The following is a 23,122-nucleotide window of genomic DNA, read 5'->3' as shown; positions in this document are numbered from 1 at the left end:
TTGTCTAAGTAGGAGAGCTGGAAGAGATCTAAGTAAAAGTGAAGAGGACACTGTGATTGCACCCCCGGTTTAGATCTACTCTCACATGTGCATGTACAATGTCATGGCATGTCAGATCTCATATCACGCTCACTTCATCTAACACCATTCTATATCTCTCAATTTCCCTATATCGCAGGAGCGACTGTACCCACCAGCTGCCCAAAGCCAATTCTGGCATTCTCAATGCCAGTCGCCCAGGCCTCCATGATCACAGAGTCAAAGTCATTCAAGTACATCCCCCCGGTTTGAGGAACCTCGCGGGTCCCATCCCAGGTGATTTCAAAGAGACAGCCGTTTCGTGCTACAGAGCGGTCCGGCCAGTCTGATTCCTATTAGTCGTTGAAAGAAGAAAAAAATCAGTTCCCTCTGTCTTGCATATAATAGTTCTATGGAGGGTCAAAAAGAAAGGCGTACACTTACAGGAGACGAGACGGTGCCACCTCCTAGTAATTCTCCTGTAAGTAACCCGCAGCCTGAGCTCGCCCGGTGTGCGATGCATTGCGCCGGCGTGAAGTACGAGTGTTTGTAGTTCGAGGTCGACACGTGAGCAGGTTGCTGGCCAGTTCCTAGAAACAGTGAGATGCTTAACTCCCTGGTAGTGGTGTCTGGCTCCAAACAGGCAATTACTTACGAGTTATGGAGACATCGAACGCAATATCATACGACTTGTCCTTTAGACTTGTATGTCGAACATGGACCGGGGGATCCTCTCGTCTTTGGTGAAACGGGCTCACCCTCGACGCCTCAAGCGCCTCAGGAACAACAACCCATGGCGAGATGTGACTCGCAAACGCCTTGCAATTGAACGGGCCCGCAGGCATGCTTTCGTACATCTGGATATCTCGCGCGGACCAGTCATTCAGTAGAACATAGCCGAATATGTAGTCTTCCGCTGTATCGGGGTCCAGTAACTGGCCAAATGGAAGACTAGTAGAGAGGAGGATGCCGAGTTCCATCTCGTAATCTAGCTTTCGGACTGCCTGGTACTCCACGATGCCTGTTTCAGGGGTTTTGAATACGCCCCGGGGGCGGGGAAAGCTGGTGCCGCTGGGAAGGATCGAAGAGGCTCGGCCGTTGTAGGCCATGGGGGATTTGTAGAAGTTGCTCTCTGGGCCGAAACTGATGTTTGATAGAGCGAAGCACTGCGAGTGTTAGGTATCGTACTTGAAAAATCCAGAAGCAATTGGGGTAAGTCTAGGGCAGAGAGTAGGCCAGCCACTCACATTACCAACATGTTCCTCGAAACAGCTAAAATCCGTGAATGCAGGAATATGCATTGGAAGATGCATGTTCACGTCTTCCAGTCTGTGAAATGCCCTAGAGTTCAAATTCTCACTGCCGAAGAGCTTGCTCTCAGGATCTTGTAATATTTGAATAATCGCTTCTCGCACTTTCCGTCTGACGTCTTTTCCAAGGGCGGCAAACGTGTTCAGAGTGGGCTACACTTGCGTGAGTTTGTAATAATTCACTTTGCTATTGTGTTAAGCGTACCTGAGAGAAAGAATTTGCAGATAAGGAGAGTACTGTGTCAAACAATCCTTCATATTCCAGAAGAGCCAGGTCAAGGACCCAATTTCCGATGACTGTGGCAGCTCTGGGCGCGCGGTTTGCTTCATCGGAAAAAATGCCGAAAGGGATATTCTGGATGGGAAAGGGGCTGTTTTCCGGGACTTGGATTGGATAGGCTGGCATTCTGAAAGCTGATGGATTTGAGCTCGTGAAGTATAGATGGTAGAATAGCGACGCTCAGAGATAGCATGAATATTGGCGATCAAATGCTATCATCAACTAAACTTGGAAACGAGTTCCTTGAAATATGGACGAGCCTAGACGACACACTTGTACTGAAGCATAATAGGAGCAAATGAGATGTTTAGTTACTCCGCACTGTTCCTCTTGAATGTATCTCCGGTGTTACGTAGGCTCTCGGCTCCCCACCCCCGCAACCGAACCCCCGCGGAAGCTCCCCCAGGATTGAGTTGAGTTGTAGTTCACTGCTCAGAGTCGGAAAAGGCGGACGAATAAAGAATTAGTAACGATATAAGTGCAACCAGCTCCTTAAAGCCGACCGAATACCACCTGTCTATGTGTTGTCTCAAACACTCTCATTCCAACGTCATTCTTCACACCATATCTATCGGATATGCCTTTGAAAGTGACTATCATTGGCGGCGGTCTCGCCGGGCTCCTCGCAGGACGTGTCCTTCGGGACCAGCACGACGTCACCATTCTCGAGCGCTTCAACGGCGGTCATGAACTAGGTGCTGCAATCAATCTAGGACCCAGCGCTCTGAAGATTGCCAAGAAGTACGGATTGGATACGAAACGTGCCGGATCCATTGTGGCTGATACTGCGCGAACTTTCCTCAAAAACGGGAAACAGGTCCGGGAGAATGACATGGGGAAATTCAGCAAACTAGCAGGCGAGGACTGGGTTTTCCAGCACAGGGCTGACTTGTGGGAGGAGTTTCTGAGACTGGCCACCGGCCCTGGTGATGAGGTCGGGAGCCCTGGGAAGCCCTGTACCGTGCTCTGGGGATCGGATGTTGTTAATGTGGATGTCGATACCGGCGATGTCAGTCTTGCAGATGGAACGACTCTCTCATCGGATCTAGTTATAGGTGAGTTCAAAGTCATGTTTTTTTACCAGCGTTATTGGTTTATGACATTCTATAGGCGCTGATGGAGTGAAATCCATTGTCCGACCACTCGTCGTCGGGGAAGACGATTTCCGAACCGCCAGTCCTTCTGGACTTTCAGCATTCCGGTTCACAATCCCAGCGTATGTCTACAAAAATGCACTACCAGACGAAACCCGCGTTCTTGATGCGACTAAGAACGCTTCGTTGGACGTCCACCTTGGCGGCGACTCGACTAACAGATCAGTGGTCCTGTATCCCTGTCGCGGCTTCCAACTTGTCAATTTCGTCTGCATTGCGCCGGACAACCTGATCAAGACAAAGACGTCCGAGTCCTGGTCTGCCAAGGGCACGGTTGAAGACCTTCTAGACACCTACCACGATTTCCACTACCTCAAGCCTGTCTTGGCCGAAGCGAAGAACATCATGTTGTGGCAGCTGCGTGACCAGGACCCACTGCCAACGTATATCAAAGGCCGAACGGTGCTCATTGGCGATGCTGCTCACGCAATGACTCCACATCAAGGTCAGGGCGGTACGCAGGCTGTCGAGGATGCTGAAGGGTTTGAGCTGTTTAACATGCACTCCGTGGCCAGGGATGCGGTGTCATCTGTCCTGCAAGACTTTGACATTATAAGGAGGAATAGGGCGGGTCAAGTACAAAGCAACACCCGCGAAGCGCACGATCGAAAGGACCCGGAGACGATGTATAAACATACTGCTTACAACTGGGTCTATAAAGGAATTCAGGAGAGCTTGGAGTTGGTCAGAAATGGAGAAAGCATCAAAGAATAAGTTGACAAGGGTTAAAATCTACATAAAGTCATGACATACTGTCCAGGTTGAGTTTTATCACATACAACTAGCATATAGACATCTGCTACGCGTTGGAGAGGTGAATTAATCATTACATTAAGTCTTCTCGGGTCTTTTTGAACCTGATTATAATACATCATACGAGTCAGCTTCATTTCAGACACGTCTCGAACAGCTGTTGGGAGTCACAATGGAGCCGAAAGTGTCGGCTGCCGGGACTCCATCTAGGGTACTGTGTACTACCTGCCGGCCAGCACCCTAATTTGTAATTCGACCTCTATGTCTCTGCGGAGGCGTGGACGCCTCTGTATTGCCGCATAAGGGCTGACCATGAGTCCACTCGCCCTTAAAATTACGATGAGTATCGGCTCCCCATATCGACCATGAGCCGAATCTCGGGTGAGGAGTAGCATCACTAGTCCTTGATGTTGATGTTGCTTACTCGGCCCCTGAGATCCTATCATCATAAACTTTTCAACGCAGCATATAGAGGGGAATATCTGCCAAGATGGTTGTCGCCCCCTCGCCGGTTTATGAAAGACCAGCGACAAACTTGAGCAAAGATGCCCAGTTTCAAGGAAGCATTTGCCTTGTCCAAAGATGAGGTCAGGTTGGCTCGACCATTAGGCACTATTCGAGTGACCGGTAGGTCCATTACGTCTCTTTTTCTCTCATTTCCCAACTAATGCTTGCACCTTCGTGCACAGATTATATCCAGTCACGACATGACGGAAGGTCACTCCGACACCCCCAGCCCTCTGCGGACTCTATGGACCCCTTGAATTTGTCCTTCAAGCTGAAGATAGCATCTCTCGTCTGCATGTCTACCTTCGGATTTCTCTCAAATTTTACCTCCTCGTCCATAACAAGCGCCATCCCGCTTCTGGCGACCCCTCTCGCTTTCAATCCTCCAGTGCCGGTCGGACGTCTAACCCATCTGGTAGCAGTAAGGCCATAACGCACCTTGCCTCCGACTTTAGACAAGAAGCGCTGATCTTCCTTTAGGTGAACGCGATCATGCTCGGTGTATCGAATCTATTATGGGTTCCGGTAGCCAACACGTTTGGACGACGGCCGGTGATTCTCCTGGGAACATTGCTTCTCACGGTATTCTCTATCTGGGCTGCGGTTGCGAAGAGCTTCGATAGCCTGCTTGCAGCACGTTTGTTTATGGGGATTGCAGGAGCCCCAGGGGAGACAGGCAAGTCAACCAAGGACAGAATATGAGAGGAAGCTGCTGACTCTTAATCTCAAGTGGCACCTAGTGTGGTTGGTGAACTGTTCTTCACATCTCAGCAGGGACGAGCCATGGTATCTTATCCCCCTGGTTCCGAGAACCCTTTCATAGCTGTCCAGGGTTAATTACTCAGCATAAGGGATTCTACACGGTCTTCCTTGCCCTAGGCCCCCTGGTCGGCGGGGTCGTAGGTGGATACATTGCCGGAAATCTAGGTATACCGTGGATCAACTGGATAAATGCAATCATCTCCGGCGCTCTCTTCGTCACCTGCTTCTTCTTCCAGCCGGAGACTCTGTTCAACCGCGACGATCCGCAACCCAGCGAAGTGGCGGAAGCCTCAGTAGGCCCTGAGAAGTCTGAGGATCTTCAAGAAGTCGAGAATATTTCACCCCTCAGCCTCAGTCAACAGCGCTTCTCTTACACAAAATCCCTCGAAGTTGGCGTCTACTGCGCAGCGTTAAGGACACAATTTCTCCGACCCTTTCTAACCCTTCGGCTCCCTGGAGTGTGGCTCGTGATGCTCTGGTACGGCGGCTTGGTAGGAGGCATTGTTGCCCTTTCGGCTGTCGGCCCCACAATCCTAGCAATGCCGCCGTACCTCTGGGGCGTGAACGCTGGCTGTATCAACGTGGGAGGCATCATCGGCGTCCTTATTGGCTTCCTCACGACAGCTGTATTTTCGGATCGTGTTATCTCCTGGCAGAGTAAGAGGTCTGCAACCGCATGCATCGAGGCCGAAGCCCGCCTGTCGCTTGCAATTCCCGGGTTATGTCTCGCCGTGGCGGGCCTCTGGACATTTGGGTTCTGCGCCGATCACCCGGCCCCCCATATGTGGATTGGGATGGAGTTTGGGCTGGGTATGCTCTGTTTTGGTATAATGATGGTTCCATCTATAGGATTCAACTACGTATGTGCACTATCCCCGTTTGCCCTAGTGCCCTGTCTCTCTCTATCCACTCCTCCCTGATCAGATATTACCGAAGGACCACCCGCTAACCGCCTAAAGCTCATCGAATCCTATCACCACCTCGCCCCAGACGCCTTCGTCGCGATCACATTCTTAAGGGGGATCATCAGCTTCTGCTGGACATTTTTCGTTAGCGACTGGGTCACAAACGCCGGTGCCGCGGTGCCATTCGGGGTCTTTGGCGGAATGATGGGTGCGTCCGCTCTGCTCTTGATTCCGGTTTTGTTTTGGGGGAAGCGGATGCGCATTGCAACTGAGAAGTGGGTTCGTTGATTGCTTTCTATATTTCTACCAGTAATGCCATGAAAGCCTTGTAAGCAATATCATACGGCAATGGGGAAGGAAGGAAAGATACTACAATTTTGGATTATTATCTATTACCCCAGACTATCGAGCATTCTGCAGCTGCAAAGTACACAAGTTCGCGGCCCCAACGGTGTGCAGTATCCAGTTCAGCCGCCTCGGGTATATCGTGGCCTATAAACATGAGGATCTGACACTGCACTCATTCTCTTGAGGACATGGCTGGGAGGAGTTCGTCGAGAAACTAGCTAAGACCACACTCAATCGAAAATGAGATGATATCGCAAACGCTACCCACGCGAGGTATAGACATTGTTAAGGAAACGTACGGCGTCGTTATATACCCTATCTCGTAACTTAGCGTCGATGAAGATTGAAGGAACTAGATATATTGGAGTTAGCCGTAGACCAAAAGGTCATCCTTAACGTGAATCCATACTTTCCAGCCATCCATGAAACTGATCCTCGAAGAACTCGCACTCGACATGGTAGGCCTCATCGATTTTATTACCTTGCGACACGTTCGAACGATGAACTTCACGGTTAAATGCCGCAGCCTCTTTTTTTAATTTATCAATGAACACTAATTGTTCATGCAGAAGGATATCGACCTTTGCTCCAAAGAAGAGTATATTCCGCGGCACGGTCTCGGTATCTGCGAGTATAGGATGCAACAACGGGCTATCACGGTATTTTTCCCGCTCGGGGCCTGCATAGGCATCCATTAATGGTAAGATGAATGCCAAAGGATCCTTCGCCGGGAAATTGATAGGCTTCGGCTTTTCCCACGGGGGTAGACTAAGATCAACCTAAATATAAAGTCAGTGTGTATACTAACATACAGCGTCGTTCCAAAAGTCTGAAACTCCCTCTAAGCGGTTAACGGATTTCAGACTTTGGAACACCACTGTATACACTCTTATTAGACCATCACCTACCGGCGCATCATATGTCACTGACGCTTTGACAGCAAAGTCAGACCGGGACAACCATTGCGCAACCCCTAGCGCTAAGTTCCCACCAGCTGAAAACCCGCTCACACTCATAACTCTCGGATCCGCCCCCCAGACTTTCTCAGCATTCTGGATCAGCCACTCCGCTACATCTTGGACATCCTCATGTGCAGAAGGGAACGTGTAGCGCGGGGCATATCGGTGTGAGGTCGAGACAACTAATGCTCCGGTTTCATTTGCAAGTTTGTGAAAGAAAGGCGCGTTGTTTTCTGGTAACCCGCCGATAAAGCAGCCTCCGCGGATATTGAGATGGAGAGGCTTCGGTCGCGGCCGCGAATTCTTCTCCAAAGGATGGTATACGATAGCACGAACTGAGTGGCCAGGAGAACGCTTCAAGGGAATCCAAATTACAGTGTGTGGCTGTTCTGAGAATAACGTGGTCCCTCGGAAAGATTGGATAGAGTTTGTGAGGAAAATCAAGGGTTGAAGAGCTAGGAGGCGCCAGCGAATTCCGAAGGACAGGGACGGGCAGAACAACGTATCATATACTCGCTTGTTGCAGGTCAGCAAATCACACCCCATGACAACCGTTTGTTCCAGTAGGAGGAACAAACGGTCGACGACTTCAACTTTGTGTTCCTCCTTCTTTCCCGAATGGCGATGGTGAAGTGCGCTAGGTCAGGCTTCTGGGAAGCGTCTTCAATGAGACTGAGGGTGAGTTGCGCAAAGAAGGGTTACGAATCCGTTGTGTGAACTTGACGAGATGTCGAGGAGTGGGAGACATGTTGAATTGAAAGTTGTCCTGTATTAAACGCAGATTGTGTAAAACGTCAATGCGTGGTGATCTCTCGAGGCCGATGTCTTCGCGGGGGAGAAAGTGCTCATTTATATATTTTGCCTCAAATTTTGTAAGTCTTCTTTTGCGCCGCTATGTTGTGGAACTCTTGGGACTAGTATTAAACTGCAACAATGAGAGTGCATAAGCGCTCGTTTCATTGTTTTTGGTCCAGTATCGCTAGCCATTCATTTGCCGCGACCAAGTGTTGGGCGCATATATGTCTGGCATTTCTTGGCCTTCCCTTTTCTATTTAGTGCTCATCCTTTGCTCCCAGAGTAGAACTGAGCACGAGCCTGAGCGGCCTGATCCACTCACAACAGCGAGAGACGTGCAGTCATCCCTCGGGTTCTGTGACTTTTACAGGCGCTTCATTGAAGGATATAGCAAGATCGCACGACCGCTATACGCTCTCACCCGCAAGGAGAATCTTCAGCACTGGAACCCGGAATGCCGAAAGGCCTTATTGGGCTGAAAGACTGTCTTGTAAACACTCCTATCCTCCGATACTACGACATATGTCTTCCAACGAGAGTCGAGACTGACGCTTCAGATGAAATTGTTGGCGTAGTCCTGTCACAGCTCGCAGAAGACGTTCTGGCATCCTGTCGCCTTATTCTCTAAGACTTTAAAGCCTGCTGAGAAATTGTACGAGATTCACGGCAAGGAATTACTAGGAGTGGCCAAAACTTTCAAGGAGTGGAGGCCAGAATTCGAAGGGCTTATGTCTAGCATCCAATCAATGGTTTAGAGGTTTATGATGATATTGTACCGCTACCACATATATAGACTAACTTGTTTCAATTCAGGGCTTGGGAACAATTCGTAAGAGAAGATGGGATAATTTGATTTCGAATATTGCTGTACACCACATGGTGCGACTGAAATTCAGATGGTTTATGTAGTTAGCAATCTCGTAGATCTCATCGAGGTAGAGACCCGGCTTTTCCAACAGGTGACGAAGAGACGGTTATCCCGCCAAGCGTCAAAAGCGGAATGGCGGGCACCGTCGGCCTTTGGACGTGTCGCCGGATCGGAATCCGTCCGGTCATAGTTCCGCCAGCGCATCATCCGCGCGCGGAGGCAGTACTTGGCGTGACTGGGCGTTAGGCGGGCTCTGGGCAAGAGGAAATTGAAGAGCATTTTAGTTTCATCACGCCCAGCCACGCCATCAATCCTGGTAATTCCGTGAGGTCAGGAATTGATTCCGGTACAGTATGATAGATCACAACAGTAACAGCTACGGCTAGCGCGGAAATCAATATGTTATTACAATTTTCCAAAAAATTTAACGTTACACACAATTACTTTTAAATTTTTAAAAATCTTAAATACAACAGCAATACGTCTCTATTGCCCATGTGAGACTAGCCGCAATGGAAAAGGCGACTGCTAAGCCCGTCACTTTGAGCATGTCACCCCCAAGGCTAACGTGAGCTCCGAATGGTTCCAGAAGGTTCAGAATATCCAAGCTCGTTATACAGTATATTATGCTAACTGATGCACCGGTTACTAGGATGGATGCCGACTATACAAGTTGTCAGTACTGAGTCGAAAGCCATTTCAGTCCAGTTACCGTAGAGAAGATCAGAATCCACGTCTTTCTTTCCAAGAAAAACTTTGAATAGAGACCGAACATTATGCCAAGAAGTGTGGTTCCAGAGGCTGACAAAAAGGCCAAAGTAGTCCATTTCGCTTTCTTGCAATACGAGTAAGGCGACTTGTTGCCGCTTCCAAAATCCGACATGCGTTCGTGGCTTATCGAGGAGATGAAGATGTCGGATAAGTCAAATGCAAATGTAAAACTGGGTTTAGAGCAATTAGAATATGTCGCTGCTGCTTTGTAGTTCCCTTCACAATATCCCCAAAGTCCCACCACGTAATAATTCGGAGAATAGGTCTCGAGTTTTGAAGTTTGAGCGTCGCTTATTTGGTTGAACTGGCCTCTTCCACCATAGATTCCGTTGGATGCACTCGCTATTCCGCTCTGTGTCTGACCTGCCACGATTGACGTATTTACGCCAGAGCCTGCAGCCAATTGAGTAGGGTGAATTTTCTTTGAGCCGGAATTGTCTAAATCAATCTGTCACACACAAGTTATAATCGCGGCCTTCAGTAAAAATTTAAATTCATTATTACCTTCATAAGATAGAAATCTTTCGGCGACGATGGAGATGTGCAACCGATAAGCATTAGAATAAGACAGATCAAGGCTCCAAGTGAGAACCCTAATGGAATCAACTGGAATATCCGTTGCAACATTGTCTTTACTTTTTAGATTCGGCTTTTGCATGAAACAGTCCATTAAAGAAAGTCAGAGCAGGGGACATCCATGTGATAGACATGGTCGAGTTATTTTCTGTAAATAAATGCTGTCATCGGCGCATTGAATCCAGTTCTTCGTTGATCGTGCTCAAGTAGATCAACCAAATGGTTTACGGCAATGCATTTATATGAGATAAATTGAAAAAGATTAGAAAAAGGCAGGTGTAATTACATACTAAAGCAACGGATAAAACCTTAGTAGACGGGAACTTCGGGCGTGGTATAATAGAGCACGGAAGCATGTTATTAGCAGGGCTGCAATTTTGTTGCATAAATTTTCGGGTCGAACTTTTATAACAGGATCACTTATCCCCGTTTCCTCACTCACGTCACAGGCAGGCAGACGGAACTGCGCAAGTACGTTTCAAGAAGGACTACTCAAAAGAAAATTGTACACCCAACTGCGTGACAGATTCCAATCGTTCTTACACGACGGCAACGGCAGGAACCTTCTTGTAGCCGTTGATGACCGAGTGCATGGTGGCCGGGACGGTGGGGTAGTCGGTCGCCATGGAGATAGCGGTGACGGTCCTGACGGCCTGGCTGAAAGACTTGAGCAGCTGCTCGTCTTGGAAATTTGGACCAGAAGTTCCGGTTCTTCTCCCGTCTCTATGACGAAAGCGAATGGATGAAATCTGTTATACTGTAGCTCATCATTTGGGTTTCAGATTAACCAATGTGCGCCATGTGGCGAAAGTGGACGACTGGTTCCGTGGCAGCTTCAACGTTTGCATTTCTACAGTATGACGGGAGCACAAATGCTAAAGGGCTGTAGCGGCCGCACATACAAACCCCCGAAGCAGATGAACGTATGTCTGCAAGATAATAGACCCCAGCCTTGTCGTAAAGATATCTTTGCATAGAGAATGTCAGTCCGCCGTGGCCCTCGTGCTTTCCAATGATGATAATAAAATGAAATGGATGCTTGACGTCCTTGTAGGAGAGGAAATCAAGTTGAAAGTTACCAAGAGTTGTTTTGCCGCACCCAGGCGGTAGTTGACCAGCAATTGGAACAAGGGCGGCACAGTCGGGAGCTTGACCAGGTCCTGGATCAAGAGCTGCGAGCTCACCCAGATCAGGAGACTATGGTATGGCGAAATAAAATGCATGGTCAATCTCCAATTTTAATTATTATTTCACTAATATGCTTAAGTAATTAACTTATCGGTAACTAACGTATGTGATAAGCGAGTGAGACAGATAAGCGAGTGAGACACCAAATCGCGGCTACGCTACTTCTTATATTCAACGCTTTTTTCTCCACCAACAATCATGGAGTCTTCAAATAAAGAAAGACCCCTCGTCTTAGCTGTCCAAGCAATGAAAAAAGATCCAGCTTTAAGTGCCCGAGCCGCTGCAAAGATCTACTCAGTCAGTCATGCGACGCTAAGTCGCCGACTCAATGGGAAAGCTTCGCGACGCGATTGTACACCCAATTCGCGGAATTTGACTGCTTAGAAGAATCGACAATTGTTGAGTATATTCTTGACCTAGATGCGCGTTTATTCCCTCCTCGGCTTTACGATGTGGAAGATATGGCCAATCGACTACTTACAGAGCGCGACGCCCGGTGCGTTGGGAAGCGGTGGGCTTCGAACTTTGTTAAGCGACAACCACAACTCAAGACGCGTTTTTTTCGAAGATACGACTATACGAGAGCTCAATGCGAAGATCCAGAACTAATTCGTGGTTGGTTTTCCCTTGTACAAAACACAATCGCGAAATATGGGTGGCAGAGTCGGATATCTACAACTTGATGAGACTGGGTTTATGATGGGTATTATCTCGATAGGAATAGTGGTCACAAGCGCCGATCGACGCTCAAATGCAAGATTAGTGCAGCCTGGAGGTCGTGAATGGGTTACCGTTATCCAAGGGATTAATTCGCAAGGATGGACGATTCCGCCCTTCATTATTGTTGCGTCCAAATATCGCCTCTCTACGTGGTATATCGATAGCCCCCTACCAAAGGATTGGGTGATATCTATATCTGAAAATGGCTGGACAACAAATGAGAGAGGCTTAGAATGGATTCAGCATTTCGACAAGTATACGAAGCCTCGCACTACGGGTCAATATCGTCTCCTTATCCTCGATGGGCATGAAAGCCACCACTCTACCGATTTTGAGATGTTTTGCAAGGCGAATAATATTATTACGCTTTGTATGCCTCCTCATTCATCTCATATCCTTTAGCCTCTTGATGTGGGATGTTTTGGCCCGCTTAAGCAATCCTAAGGTCGGCAAATCGAGAATTTAATGCGGGCTAGTATAACCCATATCACTAAGACTTCTTTCCCGCTTTTTTTGCCGCGTTTTAGGAATCAATGACAGCCAAAAATATCCAAGGCGGTTTTCGAGGGGCTGGGCTAATTCCGCTTGACCCAGAAAGTGTCATTTCAAGGCTAGATGTGAGACCACAGACACCGCCGCCCGTCGATAGGATTCTGGAGACCCCTATTCCTTGGGGTTCTAAGACGCCAAATAACCCAGAAGAGACTACCTCGCAATCAAAGTTCATTAAGCACCGGATTCCCTATCATCAAAATAGCTCACCAAGCTCAATTTATGATGCTATCGATCATTTATCAAAAGGGGCAGTACAAATAATGCACCAGATGGCTTTATTGAAGGCAGAGAACCGGATCTTTCAAGAGCAAAATAAGGCGCTTAGCACGCGTCGCAGGGCTAAAAAGACACGTCTCCGACAAGGGGGAAGTATGACTCTTGCCGAAGGACAAGATATTCAGACCCAAAATGACGTGGAGGATCAGATCAAAGAGGAAACGCGTCGAGGTTGTGGTCGCAAAAGGAAGGCTGAGACGAAAGAACGGTGCTGTAGAACGTGCGGGAATCCAGGACATAATGCAAGAACATGTAAGGAAGATAATAAAATGTCTGACGAAGACGATTCTGAATAGTTTTAATTGATTTTCTGGCATTGTGGTTGATTATGTAAATTCTTGTAAAGAAGGTGCAATTGAGTGTCTCACTCGCTTATCTCTCACTCGCTTATCTGTCTCACTCTCTTATCATATACGTTAGTTACATAAAGTTCGACATCATGTGCAACGCTAAGAGGGAAACCGATAACAAATTATGTCGATTTGCTGAAATTCTGTACTTTACTAGCCCTCTAGACAGTAATTGCCGACACAAGACCGCTATTCATCGATTCCTTTAAACCCGCCTTTTCGCTGCTGTCCATACCTGTGCGGAAAACGAAGCTGTCTTGACTGACGCCAGTGTTGTTCCGAGTGCGTTGTTGAGCGGGAAAGATTTCGTGGCCAGCGGCCGCCTCTTTCTTGCGGTGGTCTGTGACCACCTCGCGCACAGTCTTCTGAAAGTGGATAGGGCCCTTCTCCATCTCGGGGTGAAGCTGGCCGTTGACAAAGACACCAACGTTGAGGTTCTTTTGGGACTGAATGCAGAGGTACTTATCCTCGGACATGATTCGTTTATACATGTCGCTGATGAGGTTAAAGTCCTCTTCGGTAGCATTCCTGTGGCGGTAGACTTCATATCGCATTACTGATTTGGTGGGGCTGACCGGAGTAAACCGTTGCATGAAGAAGAAATTAGGGCTAAGAAGTTAGCAATGTTTCAAGTTTGGAGAGAGTAAATTCTCACGAGATGTTGAAAGAGGCATTAGGCCAGAAGTATGTAGTGGCTATCCGGAAGCCCTTCTCGATCTGGTCGGGTCGCTGGGCGCCGTAATGTTGAATGTGGCCGTCCTTTGTCTCGACATAGTAAGAGTTGAGGTCGGCAATTGTGGGAATATCGGGATGGGCGACTTGGCAGTGGTAGCACTCATTATAGTTGTCGGCTAGAATCTTCCAGTTAAACTCCCCCTCCATATCCCAAGTGTGGTCAAACACGTAATTCTCAAAGTCGTAGTAGTTGAATCGGGGCTGTTCATCGACACCTTCAAAGTCGTCCTTCCAAGCTACCTCGGGGGTTTCGCCAGCGTCCAAATTGACCCAGATGAAACCATTTCGGTCAATGTGCATATGAATAGGAAATGGATCATTGTTGTAGAATGCATTGATGTTTCCATGGTTGTCTTTGGTGACGACAAATTCGTAGCCAGCGGCGTCATATCGAGCCCAGTCGCCAGCGTTATGGACTCGTTGTTTATGGGTAGTGAGAAGCCATTTACGACAGAATATAGACCGCCGTTCAAGCTCATACATGGCCTGGGATGTATACCAGGAAGCAGGCAGAGCACGGATAGGCTTCTTCTCGTCCTTCGCCGCAAAGGCGGAGGTACCAAAGTAGTTTTTCAACTTCAAGAAGGACATTGCGAATACAAAGACAGAGAAAGGACTTTGTAGAAAAGGGAGGGTTGAAACTTCAAAGTTTTGAACTTTGACGATTGACTCGGCTTTGGGTGTTAACTACACTTGACCTCGGACGTGTTGGCTCTTCTAAATAGTTATCAAAATAGAGCACGAGCTCAAAACACTCTATCCGATCAGGTGATCGGCATATTCCCAACCGGACCGAAATATCTTAGACTTATCGCTCACCCGAACGAGTCCAGCCTGGGCTGTGGTTGTGGCGCGTGCGCGATTTTGACGAGGCGGGAAGCAGACAGAATCTCGAGCGTCCTGCGCCATTGGCTGTCTAGTGTTCCATGTTGATCTAGAACGCCGAAACAGTTCTGTTCCCTGTTTGGCATAAACCCGTCCCACTCCGGCAGTCTAAAAATACCCTTTGATGGCAGTGTTTATCATAGTTTCCCAAGCTGTAGGCGAAACTCAAAACACAATGTGCGAATAGCAAGCCTTTCGCGTTTATGAGAGGGCTACCCAAAAGCACGAAAGCGGCGTGGGTAGGCCTGCCAAACGTTCACATGGTCAGGCCTTGACCTCGCACTAAGATCCCAAACTTTTCGCCTTCTTCGCTTCTCCAGCATTTCGTCCTCTCATACTTACGGGCTCCTGTATGAGTCCCATCCTCTTGGGTATGGACCACATCAAATTTCCGTCTCCATCCTCTATTCTAGACTCACCGAAGGCTATATCGGCATCTGTCCGAAAGCCTGCCGCTCGCAAATCGGTCGCGCCCGCAACATGCCAACTGCCTAACCAGGCCAAAAGCCGGAATGGGTGTAACACCTGCAGGGCGAAGCGAATGAAGTGCGACGAGTCCAAGCCCATATGTCAACAATGTGAGAGACGCAAGGTGCACTGTGATGGCTACAAGAAGGACTTCAAATGGCGGCCCTTCAAAGAGACCAACATAGCCTCGGGTCGGCCGACGGTCAAAACCCGAAAAGGTAATCACACACATAGTCACCTGCATGCCAGACGATAATAAAACACCGCGCCTACGGCAGCCACGACGACTCCACCTGCTCCGGACAAGCTGGCTCCATCTCCTGATCAGAACTTCCTGACACCTCCGATGAATGCCTCACGTTTGCAGTCTTCACTGGAGAACTCCCCTGCTAGTCTCAAGAGCTTTCTCTCTACGGAATGCCAGTTTCTTATTAGTTTCCCTGGCTCGGCACGCCAAGCAAGAACGATTCCTCCTGTCAATATGACAATGCCGGCCGAATCTGAATCGATCAACATTATTTCTTTTCTTGAACCCGTTCAGCAGTCGCTTTCAGAGTATGCCGCTATAGCTCCAAAGTTAGATCTGGAAACTGATCGTCATTCGATGCAGTGGGCATTACAGAAACTAGCCAAATCCACCCGATTATGGCCATTTTAGGTGATGCTTCGTTTGTTCAACATAGGACATACACTGTATCTATTGCAATATTCGTGAAGTTGGCACAAGCACTGGATCTCGCGAAGACAACCCAACCACGGCCATGTTTAACTGAAGTTCTTTTATTCACCGTTGACCCTGTGTGCTGCAACGTTAGTTGTTATCTGAGGAATTTGAGAACGGCGATAGAAGAAAATCTTCTATTATCTGCCTCTAGTTGATATCGTATGGATCCAAGAACGTTCAACAGATATATTTACTTGGATTCACCTCTGGTTCTTGGCACCCTTGATGTCCGTGTTCGAGTTTCTAACTCGGAGAAAACTCCCTTTAGATGGATTGGCGCTTAGTATTTTTGCTATTGCCGTGCTCTTATGTATAATACTGATCTGAACCAAGCTATTGCTGATCCGTGCTGAGCAGTCTCGCGTTGGGATCGAAACACTGGCTTAATCTCCAACTCCATTGATTATTTTAATTTTTCGAAAGGCGTAATTACGCCCCACTTGTCAGGTCTGGCGATCATCCGGCCAATGCGGGTGAAAACATCCTCACACAACTACTGGCACTCTTCACCCATAACCACATGACCGAGGTCCGGCCCGGTAGTATAAACCGCGTGTGCCCGCCATGTTCTCTTGTCTTATCCTCTCCTTGTTGCCTCTTCGTCCCCCAAATTAGCTCTTTCCCTGCAATCAACATCATTATGGATCTTGCCAATACGCTCTCGGCTCCTAAGTCGGCCATCATCACACCTGCCGATACGCCCGCCTTGTCACATTCCAACTCAACCTCATCCGACGGCTACTTCTGTTCCACAACGGTACTGAAGCGCTCGCCACAACGGGCCCCGTTGTCGCCGGCAGTTGACGAGCAGCCCAAATGCTCTCTCCCGTCTATTTCCACTCTGCTCAAGAATGCGGATAGCCAGTCCATATCCAGTTCGTAACCTTCTCTCCTTCACTACACCCAAATCCTAACTTCTACTAGAGCGTCCTCGCCTCAGCATCCCGTCTCAGTCTGCCCATCTAGATTGCTCCCAGTCCTATAACATCTGCATACCCCCAACACCGCGATTGCGACCAGGCTCTGGCATCCAGAGTCACAGCAACTCGCTTGGCGATGAGTGCCTGAAGCGCGACCTGAACCGCCCAATCGCCTTGGACCACTCCATCTCCAGCCAGGCCTCCACCCATCCGGCCGCCAGCACCTACGACTCGCTTGCGCCCAGTACGTTGTCCTACTCCTCACCAATCGACAGCCAAGCCCAGTCATCAGCAGGATTGTATTACCCGCGACCACCAGCATCGGCAACCTTCCAGCCTCCGTCAGCCGTTACGGCCCCCTTTCATCAATCCCAGCTATCCTCCAGTTCTTTTTCATTTATGCCGCTTATCTCCCCCGTTACTCCCACGTGGCAACACCAGGACTCCCCGCCCTCCAGGAGCGCGCCGTACCAGCAGAACCACGATCGCTCGCGCCCTTCCTCTCTGCGCATCTACAGCAATACGCACACGGGGGAGAAACCCTACCGCTGCACGCACGCCGGCTGCGGGAGGACTTTCACGGTACCCAGCAATGTAAAGCGGCACGAGCGCAACTGCCACTCTGGTAGACCTGCTTGTTCGACTGCGGTTCCGACGTTTGTTTCATAATTTTGTTCTTCGTCGTACATAAGAACCCTGTCTCCTGTATGTGACGTCTTCTTCTGACACTCGTAACTTTTCGCGCGCGCTTTTCCTCCTAGATTCATTGGTTCTCAGTAGCCCATCTGTAAGCTGCTCCTCTATCAGTTGGCGACAGCAGGTTCGTAGCAAGGGGATCGGAATTTTGCCCTGCGGAAAGAAATTGCCAAAGACGGCTGGTGGTAACGCAAGCAAAACCAATCGAATTTCGCTGAGGGTAAATGATTTTAAACACACACAGAGAGAGAGAGAGAGCGAGAGAGAGTACAGTACAGTACAGTACATTTTTATCCTGTTACATCTTGTTTCGAGCAGCCCATCTCAATCCCAACGTTCTCCTGGGGCCAGTCAGGTCAGTCAACATATATTCTCTTAGTGGACAATCATTTATGGCTTGTAACAAATGTTTTTTTTCGGCATTCGGTTGTTGGGCTTGATGGATGATTCCCACAGAGCCCTAGTTGAAAAAGATTGTCTACAGGACCAGGCGCAAATTTTGGGCAGGCAATCACAGGAACTGAACATGATGTAAAGGCACTTAATACCGTACTTTTGCTCTCCTTGCCCCCTTTGCATGCGATGAACACTCAGTATTGGTTGTCCCTGTCGTTGACACCGGCCGACGCAGATATATATATACACATGGGCCTTTCACAACAACACAGCATGCAATTCGGTCCCGGGATTTTTCCCGTCTTAGAAAGCTAATTTGTGCCCGCACTCTGTTCTAAGGATTAGATAAATACAAAGCGTTCGATAGACATGGAACAACACGTTTATCTCGGTGACTTCGACGCGTAAATAATCGAGACAAATGCTCTTTCCTATTCCGGGGGTTCAACTCATGACCCACTCTCGCGTGACCCTTGATAACGAGATAGATAAGGCGATGAACTGGTGACTATCCATTCCATCCCTGCAAAGCTTTCAAATGAAGCTACACCAAAACAAGTTATATTTGCCAGCGTGTTACAGAAGATTCGACTCAACAACCTCGTCTTCATCCTCCAAAAGCAAGGCCAGGATTAACTTGGTTGTACTGCACTGGGGTCCGAGATCCGAGGTCATTGGCCTGCTCCTTTGTCTTTTGGCAATGCGGAATGGGAACCCGCCCCTCACTTCTTCAACTCCGAGCTTCTCCGAGTTGCAATATGAAGAAATCGGGGAGAGTATTCCGCAGTCTGACCCCGATGTCGATCCTTGGAATTTCCCGCTTTTTGAACGGAAGTCTCTCCCATTTGACAGGCTCGGCATTATGAGCAGACCTTCGCTGGTTCCTACAAGCCAGGGGATGATGATCCTCCGTTATGACAAGCTTACTTGCGGGATCCTATCTGTGAAGGATGGCATGGCCGAGAACCCATGGCGCACCCTGGTCTGGCCACGTGCCAAAGATAACCAAGCCTTGTATCATGCCCTCCTTGCCCTTACTGCTGTTCACTCCTCGAAACAGGACCCATCCCTTCGAGTTCAAGGTGTGTCACATATGCGCCAGAGCATAACCAGTCTGGTATTACACAGCCAAGGTATGCGAGCAGATGCTGTCTTGGCTACGAGCTTGGCACTGGCGTTTGCATATATGAGGGATCGACACACTAGAACCTGCATTCAGCATTTGCGCGACACGAAAGCGCTGGTCAGTCGGGTCCTGGATGAAGGACTTGAGAGCAAGGGTCGTGGCAACGACCTGGACCGAATCCATTTTCTCTGCAATACATGGTCTTATATGGAAGTAACTGCAAGACTGACCTCCATAGACGACTGTGGAAGACCGGATCTCGATCTCCCTGTCTTCCATCTTCCTATTGATGCGGTGCATGATATTGATCCGTTGATGGGTTGTACTACCACGCTGTATCCGCTGATGGGCCGAGTGGCAAATTTGATTAAGCATATGCGCAAAAGCTCGTACAATACAGTCTCTCTCGTTGCGCAGGCGATGGAACTCAAATTATAACTCGAACAGTGGAAACCGCCACGCTGGTTTGAGACACCCAAGACCCAACTTCTGAGGTTCAGCACAATATTCAAGTGGCCCACGCATACCGCTGGGCAACCCTACTGTATCTACATCAGGCAGTCCCGGAGATGCCTTCGGAGCCCACAGAAGAACTTGCCAGAAGTGTGTTGATCTTGCTGGCCACGGTTCCATATACATCACCCACAACCATCATCCAGATGTATGCCCTTATTGCCGCGGGCAGTGAAGTTGAAAGGGAAGATGACCACAACTGGGTGTTGGACCGCTGGATAACAATCCAGTCTCGCCTAATGCTCGGCAGCGCGGATCGATCCCTCCAGGTCTTGCGGGAGGTGTGGAATTGCCGTGACGCCATCAAGGGCGATAGACAGCAGCATAATATTGGAAACAATAACAGGGCTAGTTCCTTATCAAATGACGACAGAAACAAAATCAAGACCACGGTATGTGGCTTTGATGGCGGTTCATCTGGATTTAATATGTTTTGCGAACTGACTAGTCCTCAGCAAAGACCAGTTGAGCCGCAATTCTCCTCATCTTCAGCCAGGCATGAAATATCGCTGCGAGGATCTGCTATCGCGCCGTTAGAGAAAATTGAAGTTGAGAGAACAGTTCGCGGCAGACTGCATTGGGTGAATGTCATGGCAGAATGGGGCTGGGAAAGTGAGTAGCCTCCCCTATTAGTAGGAAGCAACTGACCTTTTGAAAAGTGTTCATTGGCTAGCGCGGTCTTTGATGACAACGTTACTCTGCTGGAGCAATGTTGAGCTCTTGGCGGGTTTTTGATCAGGTACTCCCTACTAAGTATTTACGATTGACGACACTGCTCGACTGAAATTCCCTTTGGATATAGTTTCCACTTATTTTTACTTAAGTTATTTTAAATAATAAAATTTTTTATGTTAAATCCTTCCTTCGCCTTCATCTTTGTTTCGAATTGTATGTTGGGACCTCGCGAGGTCTGTTATCCCATTACGCAGAAGGATTTTCTGTAGGTCAGTCGCCAATAGGCGCAAATTATTCATTATATCTCATGTCCTTACAGCCAATCCGGTTATGCCTAGTAATGAATGCAAAGAGTCTGACACTCTCGATCATCGATTCTATACTAACTTAAGGATAGCGACGATTATAAGGGAATGCCCCTGAGTTAGGCCATGAGGTCTGCGCTGATAAATTGTCGACATTAGACGTTTACATCTCATTATAACCAATATTGACGAAGCAGGGAATTCGCTAGGGACACCGGGTGTTGACATCAGGGGTTGAAACAACAGGCCAAATGGACGAACGCATGTCGCAGTAATAACAGGGCTTCAGCCGAGAGGTGTTAGTTATTCAGTAGCAAATACTGAATCACATTGTATTTAGTCCAAAGCTTTTCCTGGAGTAGGGCTGCTGCTGGGGGTTGGGCTTTTTGAGCCAGAGACATTGCTTTTCCACTTTTGCGCAAGCATACTTTGGGCTCTAGCCAATTCCTGGGATAATATGGCGCTTTCTTGGGCTTGACGTTCCATAGTCCGCTGCTGTTTGTGGATCAAGTCGACTAAGTAAGCGTTATCGTTTCGAACACGCTGTAGGTCCCGTAGCAGAGACATAACATCGGACTTCTCGAGAGCGTGGATGGCCGGAGCAAGCCTACCCAGGGCAGTAGCGGTGCGACTTAATTCAAAGCCCAATGCGGGCTCGAATTTCCACGAAGCATCCATTGGTTGAAAGACGTGGTTCGTTGAGAGAGGATCTGGACCACGAAACATGTTTTTTTTCTGGGGATCAAATTTGTCCCAGTCTAGAGCTTCCTAAATTTGTCTGTCATGATCAATATTCCTCTTGCAGGAGAATATGTACTGACCTGCATTATCAACCAAGAAACTGGAAGGTCACTTCGGAAGTTTGGGTAGGAAAGCTGGAGTACAGAATATGGTGTTTTAGCGTGGACGACTTGCGTGTCTCTAGCGAGAGAAAGTCGAGGTTGACTTGAAGTTAAATTCTTCTTGATCCGAATAAACTTAATATATATGTAAGAAAGCTCGATGATTAAGATTTGCTCGTGACAAAATGACCCTGCGATCAGTTCTTAAAGTTTCTACAAATCTCGCTGGTTGTGGGAACTGCACTCGTAGCAACCTTCGCTCAATCAATACAAAAAACAAATGTTTAACAGGCCTGCCGAAACAAAACGTACCCGCGCTTCGCATGATTCCGCGGTTTGAGTTATAGATTTATTTTTCGTGTGGATCGCGGCCTGCTGAAGCTACCGTGGTATGAGCGGCTGGGCTTAGCGCTCGGAAATAGAGAGATTTTCTTCTGCGTCACTATTTTTGCTAGAAACAATTTTACTCCTCTCGTTTCTGACGGGCTACGCATTCGCGCTTTCCTTTTTCTGCGTCCGCCTCTAGTTTACGAACGATTGGAACGATATCGATCGAAAAGATCAAAATGGGAAGGAATATTCCACACTAGGCGTCCGTCGTTTGTTTCCCCGTGAAGTTAAAGAGGGGAGGAGGGGGGGAAGTTGGTAAAACCGAGTTCGCGATTAATAATCCTCTCCATCAAATAGTGACTGCGTTGAATGAGGTATAGTACCGGATTTCTATGGGTTCGAAATGAACTAAATTGTCGCGTTCAACTTACCACGGTTCAATGCAACGTTTATATTCTCGACACCCCTCTGAGACTCCTGGTCCCTGGAGCTTTCAATTGTGCATGACGTATACATAAGTCGATGCGCAATTTGTTTTGAATTGTTGAGAAAAACGTGAATTATTTACTGCGATGGCGCGACCTAAAAGCGTGGAAACCGTCAGCAGACCCAACGACCGAGCCCAACAAGAACAGATACGTAAGCGCCGGCATAATCTTTTCAGAAGGCTAAAAGAATTCAACGACCGTTACGATATTGACATATGGATGACCATGCGGATGCCGAGCGGATGGGTTTATACATTTGTTACAAAGCCGGATGAAGCGTGTCCCACCGAGGATGAGCTCGTGAGTCGCCGATTAAGGCTTAAATGGTTTCGCTAATAACATTGAAGCGGTCACAAAACCTTCCAATAATCCGGAAAACCCCTGCAGACTATGTTCCGAATGCCGAACCAAGGCTGATCGTGCGAAGTCCTCCAGTGTTTTCATTGCCTCGTCCTGCATATTGCGCCGAAGTTGGTCCTTTTGAAAATTCTCAGGGCTCTGCCAGCTTCCCTTTACAATCGCACAGCCCGAGTGAGAGTAGTAAGATCCAAGTGAAAGATGAAAAGAACTCCTGGACCTGATTACAGTATCATCACGAACTTGTTCGCTCTGGGCAAATAATAATTGTATATCCTTAGTGCAGCTGCTTGAGAATGTGCCTTAAATATCTTTGAAGCAAGATAAGTTACTATACTAGGTAATAAATAAACAGGAGCAAAGTATGCATACAGTACAAGAGTGCGTATGCGCCATCAGCACTTCCCAGCATCTTTGAGCGATATACAATCCATCGTAGGTATATATGCTGTACTGTACTTATAGAGCGACTTAATACTTCCAACGAACTCAGGTGTGGTGACAGGATCCCAAAACCTGGTGCAACACTGAAAAGCAATCCACCGATTGTTCAGGGAGATTGACGAT

The 23,122-nt window shown here is 48.2% G+C and overlaps 11 protein-coding genes across 11 annotated transcripts; 6 read left to right on the top strand and 5 right to left on the bottom strand.

The window, feature by feature from the left end:
• Positions 1–167: 167 nt before the first annotated feature.
• Positions 168–1,734, bottom strand: N7474_005006 (uncharacterized protein; the record flags this gene model as incomplete). Its single annotated transcript, XM_057196421.1, has 5 exons — positions 168–371; positions 463–608; positions 674–1,184; positions 1,266–1,481; positions 1,534–1,734. 5 exons carry the CDS (start codon positions 1,732–1,734, stop codon positions 168–170), a joined length of 1,278 nt encoding a protein of 425 aa, XP_057053817.1.
• A 451-nt stretch (positions 1,735–2,185) lies between these two features.
• On the top strand, positions 2,186–3,476 carry N7474_005005 (uncharacterized protein; the record flags this gene model as incomplete). The annotated part of the gene is made up of 2 exons (XM_057196420.1): positions 2,186–2,663; positions 2,719–3,476. 2 exons carry the CDS (start codon positions 2,186–2,188, stop codon positions 3,474–3,476), a joined length of 1,236 nt encoding a protein of 411 aa, XP_057053816.1.
• A 584-nt stretch (positions 3,477–4,060) lies between these two features.
• On the top strand, positions 4,061–5,977 carry N7474_005004 (uncharacterized protein; the record flags this gene model as incomplete). Its single annotated transcript, XM_057196419.1, has 5 exons — positions 4,061–4,142; positions 4,205–4,443; positions 4,503–4,659; positions 4,794–5,644; positions 5,744–5,977. The coding sequence occupies 5 exons, from the start codon at positions 4,061–4,063 to the stop codon at positions 5,975–5,977; spliced, it is 1,563 nt and encodes a 520-aa protein (XP_057053815.1).
• A 320-nt stretch (positions 5,978–6,297) lies between these two features.
• On the bottom strand, positions 6,298–7,542 carry N7474_005003 (lipase/esterase family protein; the record flags this gene model as incomplete). The annotated part of the gene is made up of 3 exons (XM_057196418.1): positions 6,298–6,389; positions 6,447–6,816; positions 6,946–7,542. 3 exons carry the CDS (start codon positions 7,540–7,542, stop codon positions 6,298–6,300), a joined length of 1,059 nt encoding a protein of 352 aa, XP_057053814.1.
• Positions 7,543–10,545: 3,003 nt separating this feature from the next.
• On the bottom strand, positions 10,546–10,854 carry N7474_005002 (uncharacterized protein; the record flags this gene model as incomplete). The annotated part of the gene is made up of 2 exons (XM_057196417.1): positions 10,546–10,755; positions 10,795–10,854. The coding sequence occupies 2 exons, from the start codon at positions 10,852–10,854 to the stop codon at positions 10,546–10,548; spliced, it is 270 nt and encodes an 89-aa protein (XP_057053813.1).
• A 2,402-nt stretch (positions 10,855–13,256) lies between these two features.
• On the bottom strand, positions 13,257–14,421 carry N7474_005001 (RHO alpha subunit C-terminal catalytic domain-containing protein; the record flags this gene model as incomplete). The annotated part of the gene is made up of 2 exons (XM_057196416.1): positions 13,257–13,704; positions 13,751–14,421. 2 exons carry the CDS (start codon positions 14,419–14,421, stop codon positions 13,257–13,259), a joined length of 1,119 nt encoding a protein of 372 aa, XP_057053812.1.
• Positions 14,422–15,088: 667 nt separating this feature from the next.
• On the top strand, positions 15,089–15,521 carry N7474_005000 (Zn(II)2Cys6 transcription factor domain-containing protein; the record flags this gene model as incomplete). The annotated part of the gene is given in 2 exon segments (XM_057196415.1): positions 15,089–15,401; positions 15,418–15,521. The coding sequence occupies 2 exon segments, from the start codon at positions 15,089–15,091 to the stop codon at positions 15,519–15,521; spliced, it is 417 nt and encodes a 138-aa protein (XP_057053811.1).
• Positions 15,522–16,547: 1,026 nt separating this feature from the next.
• Positions 16,548–17,496, top strand: N7474_004999 (Zinc finger C2H2; the record flags this gene model as incomplete). Its single annotated transcript, XM_057196414.1, has 2 exons — positions 16,548–16,782; positions 16,832–17,496. The coding sequence occupies 2 exons, from the start codon at positions 16,548–16,550 to the stop codon at positions 17,494–17,496; spliced, it is 900 nt and encodes a 299-aa protein (XP_057053810.1).
• Positions 17,497–18,619: 1,123 nt separating this feature from the next.
• Positions 18,620–19,483, top strand: N7474_004998 (uncharacterized protein; the record flags this gene model as incomplete). Its single annotated transcript, XM_057196413.1, has 1 exon — positions 18,620–19,483. The coding sequence occupies one exon, from the start codon at positions 18,620–18,622 to the stop codon at positions 19,481–19,483; it is 864 nt and encodes a 287-aa protein (XP_057053809.1).
• Positions 19,484–19,704: 221 nt separating this feature from the next.
• Positions 19,705–20,231, top strand: N7474_004997 (transcriptional regulator family TF; the record flags this gene model as incomplete). The annotated part of the gene is made up of 3 exons (XM_057196412.1): positions 19,705–19,950; positions 20,014–20,170; positions 20,218–20,231. The coding sequence occupies 3 exons, from the start codon at positions 19,705–19,707 to the stop codon at positions 20,229–20,231; spliced, it is 417 nt and encodes a 138-aa protein (XP_057053808.1).
• Positions 20,232–20,874: 643 nt separating this feature from the next.
• Positions 20,875–21,216, bottom strand: N7474_004996 (uncharacterized protein; the record flags this gene model as incomplete). Its single annotated transcript, XM_057196411.1, has 1 exon — positions 20,875–21,216. The coding sequence occupies one exon, from the start codon at positions 21,214–21,216 to the stop codon at positions 20,875–20,877; it is 342 nt and encodes a 113-aa protein (XP_057053807.1).
• Between the last annotated feature and the right edge of the window lie 1,906 nt (positions 21,217–23,122).

The sequence above is a fragment of the Penicillium riverlandense genome (assembly GCF_028828495.1).
Source record: "Penicillium riverlandense strain IBT 135883 chromosome Unknown utg000003l_segment0_segment0, whole genome shotgun sequence".
Taxonomy (NCBI): Eukaryota; Fungi; Ascomycota; class Eurotiomycetes; order Eurotiales; family Aspergillaceae; genus Penicillium; species Penicillium riverlandense.
Note: the sequence above shows the minus strand (reverse complement) of the source record. Positions and strands in the feature narration are given on the sequence as shown.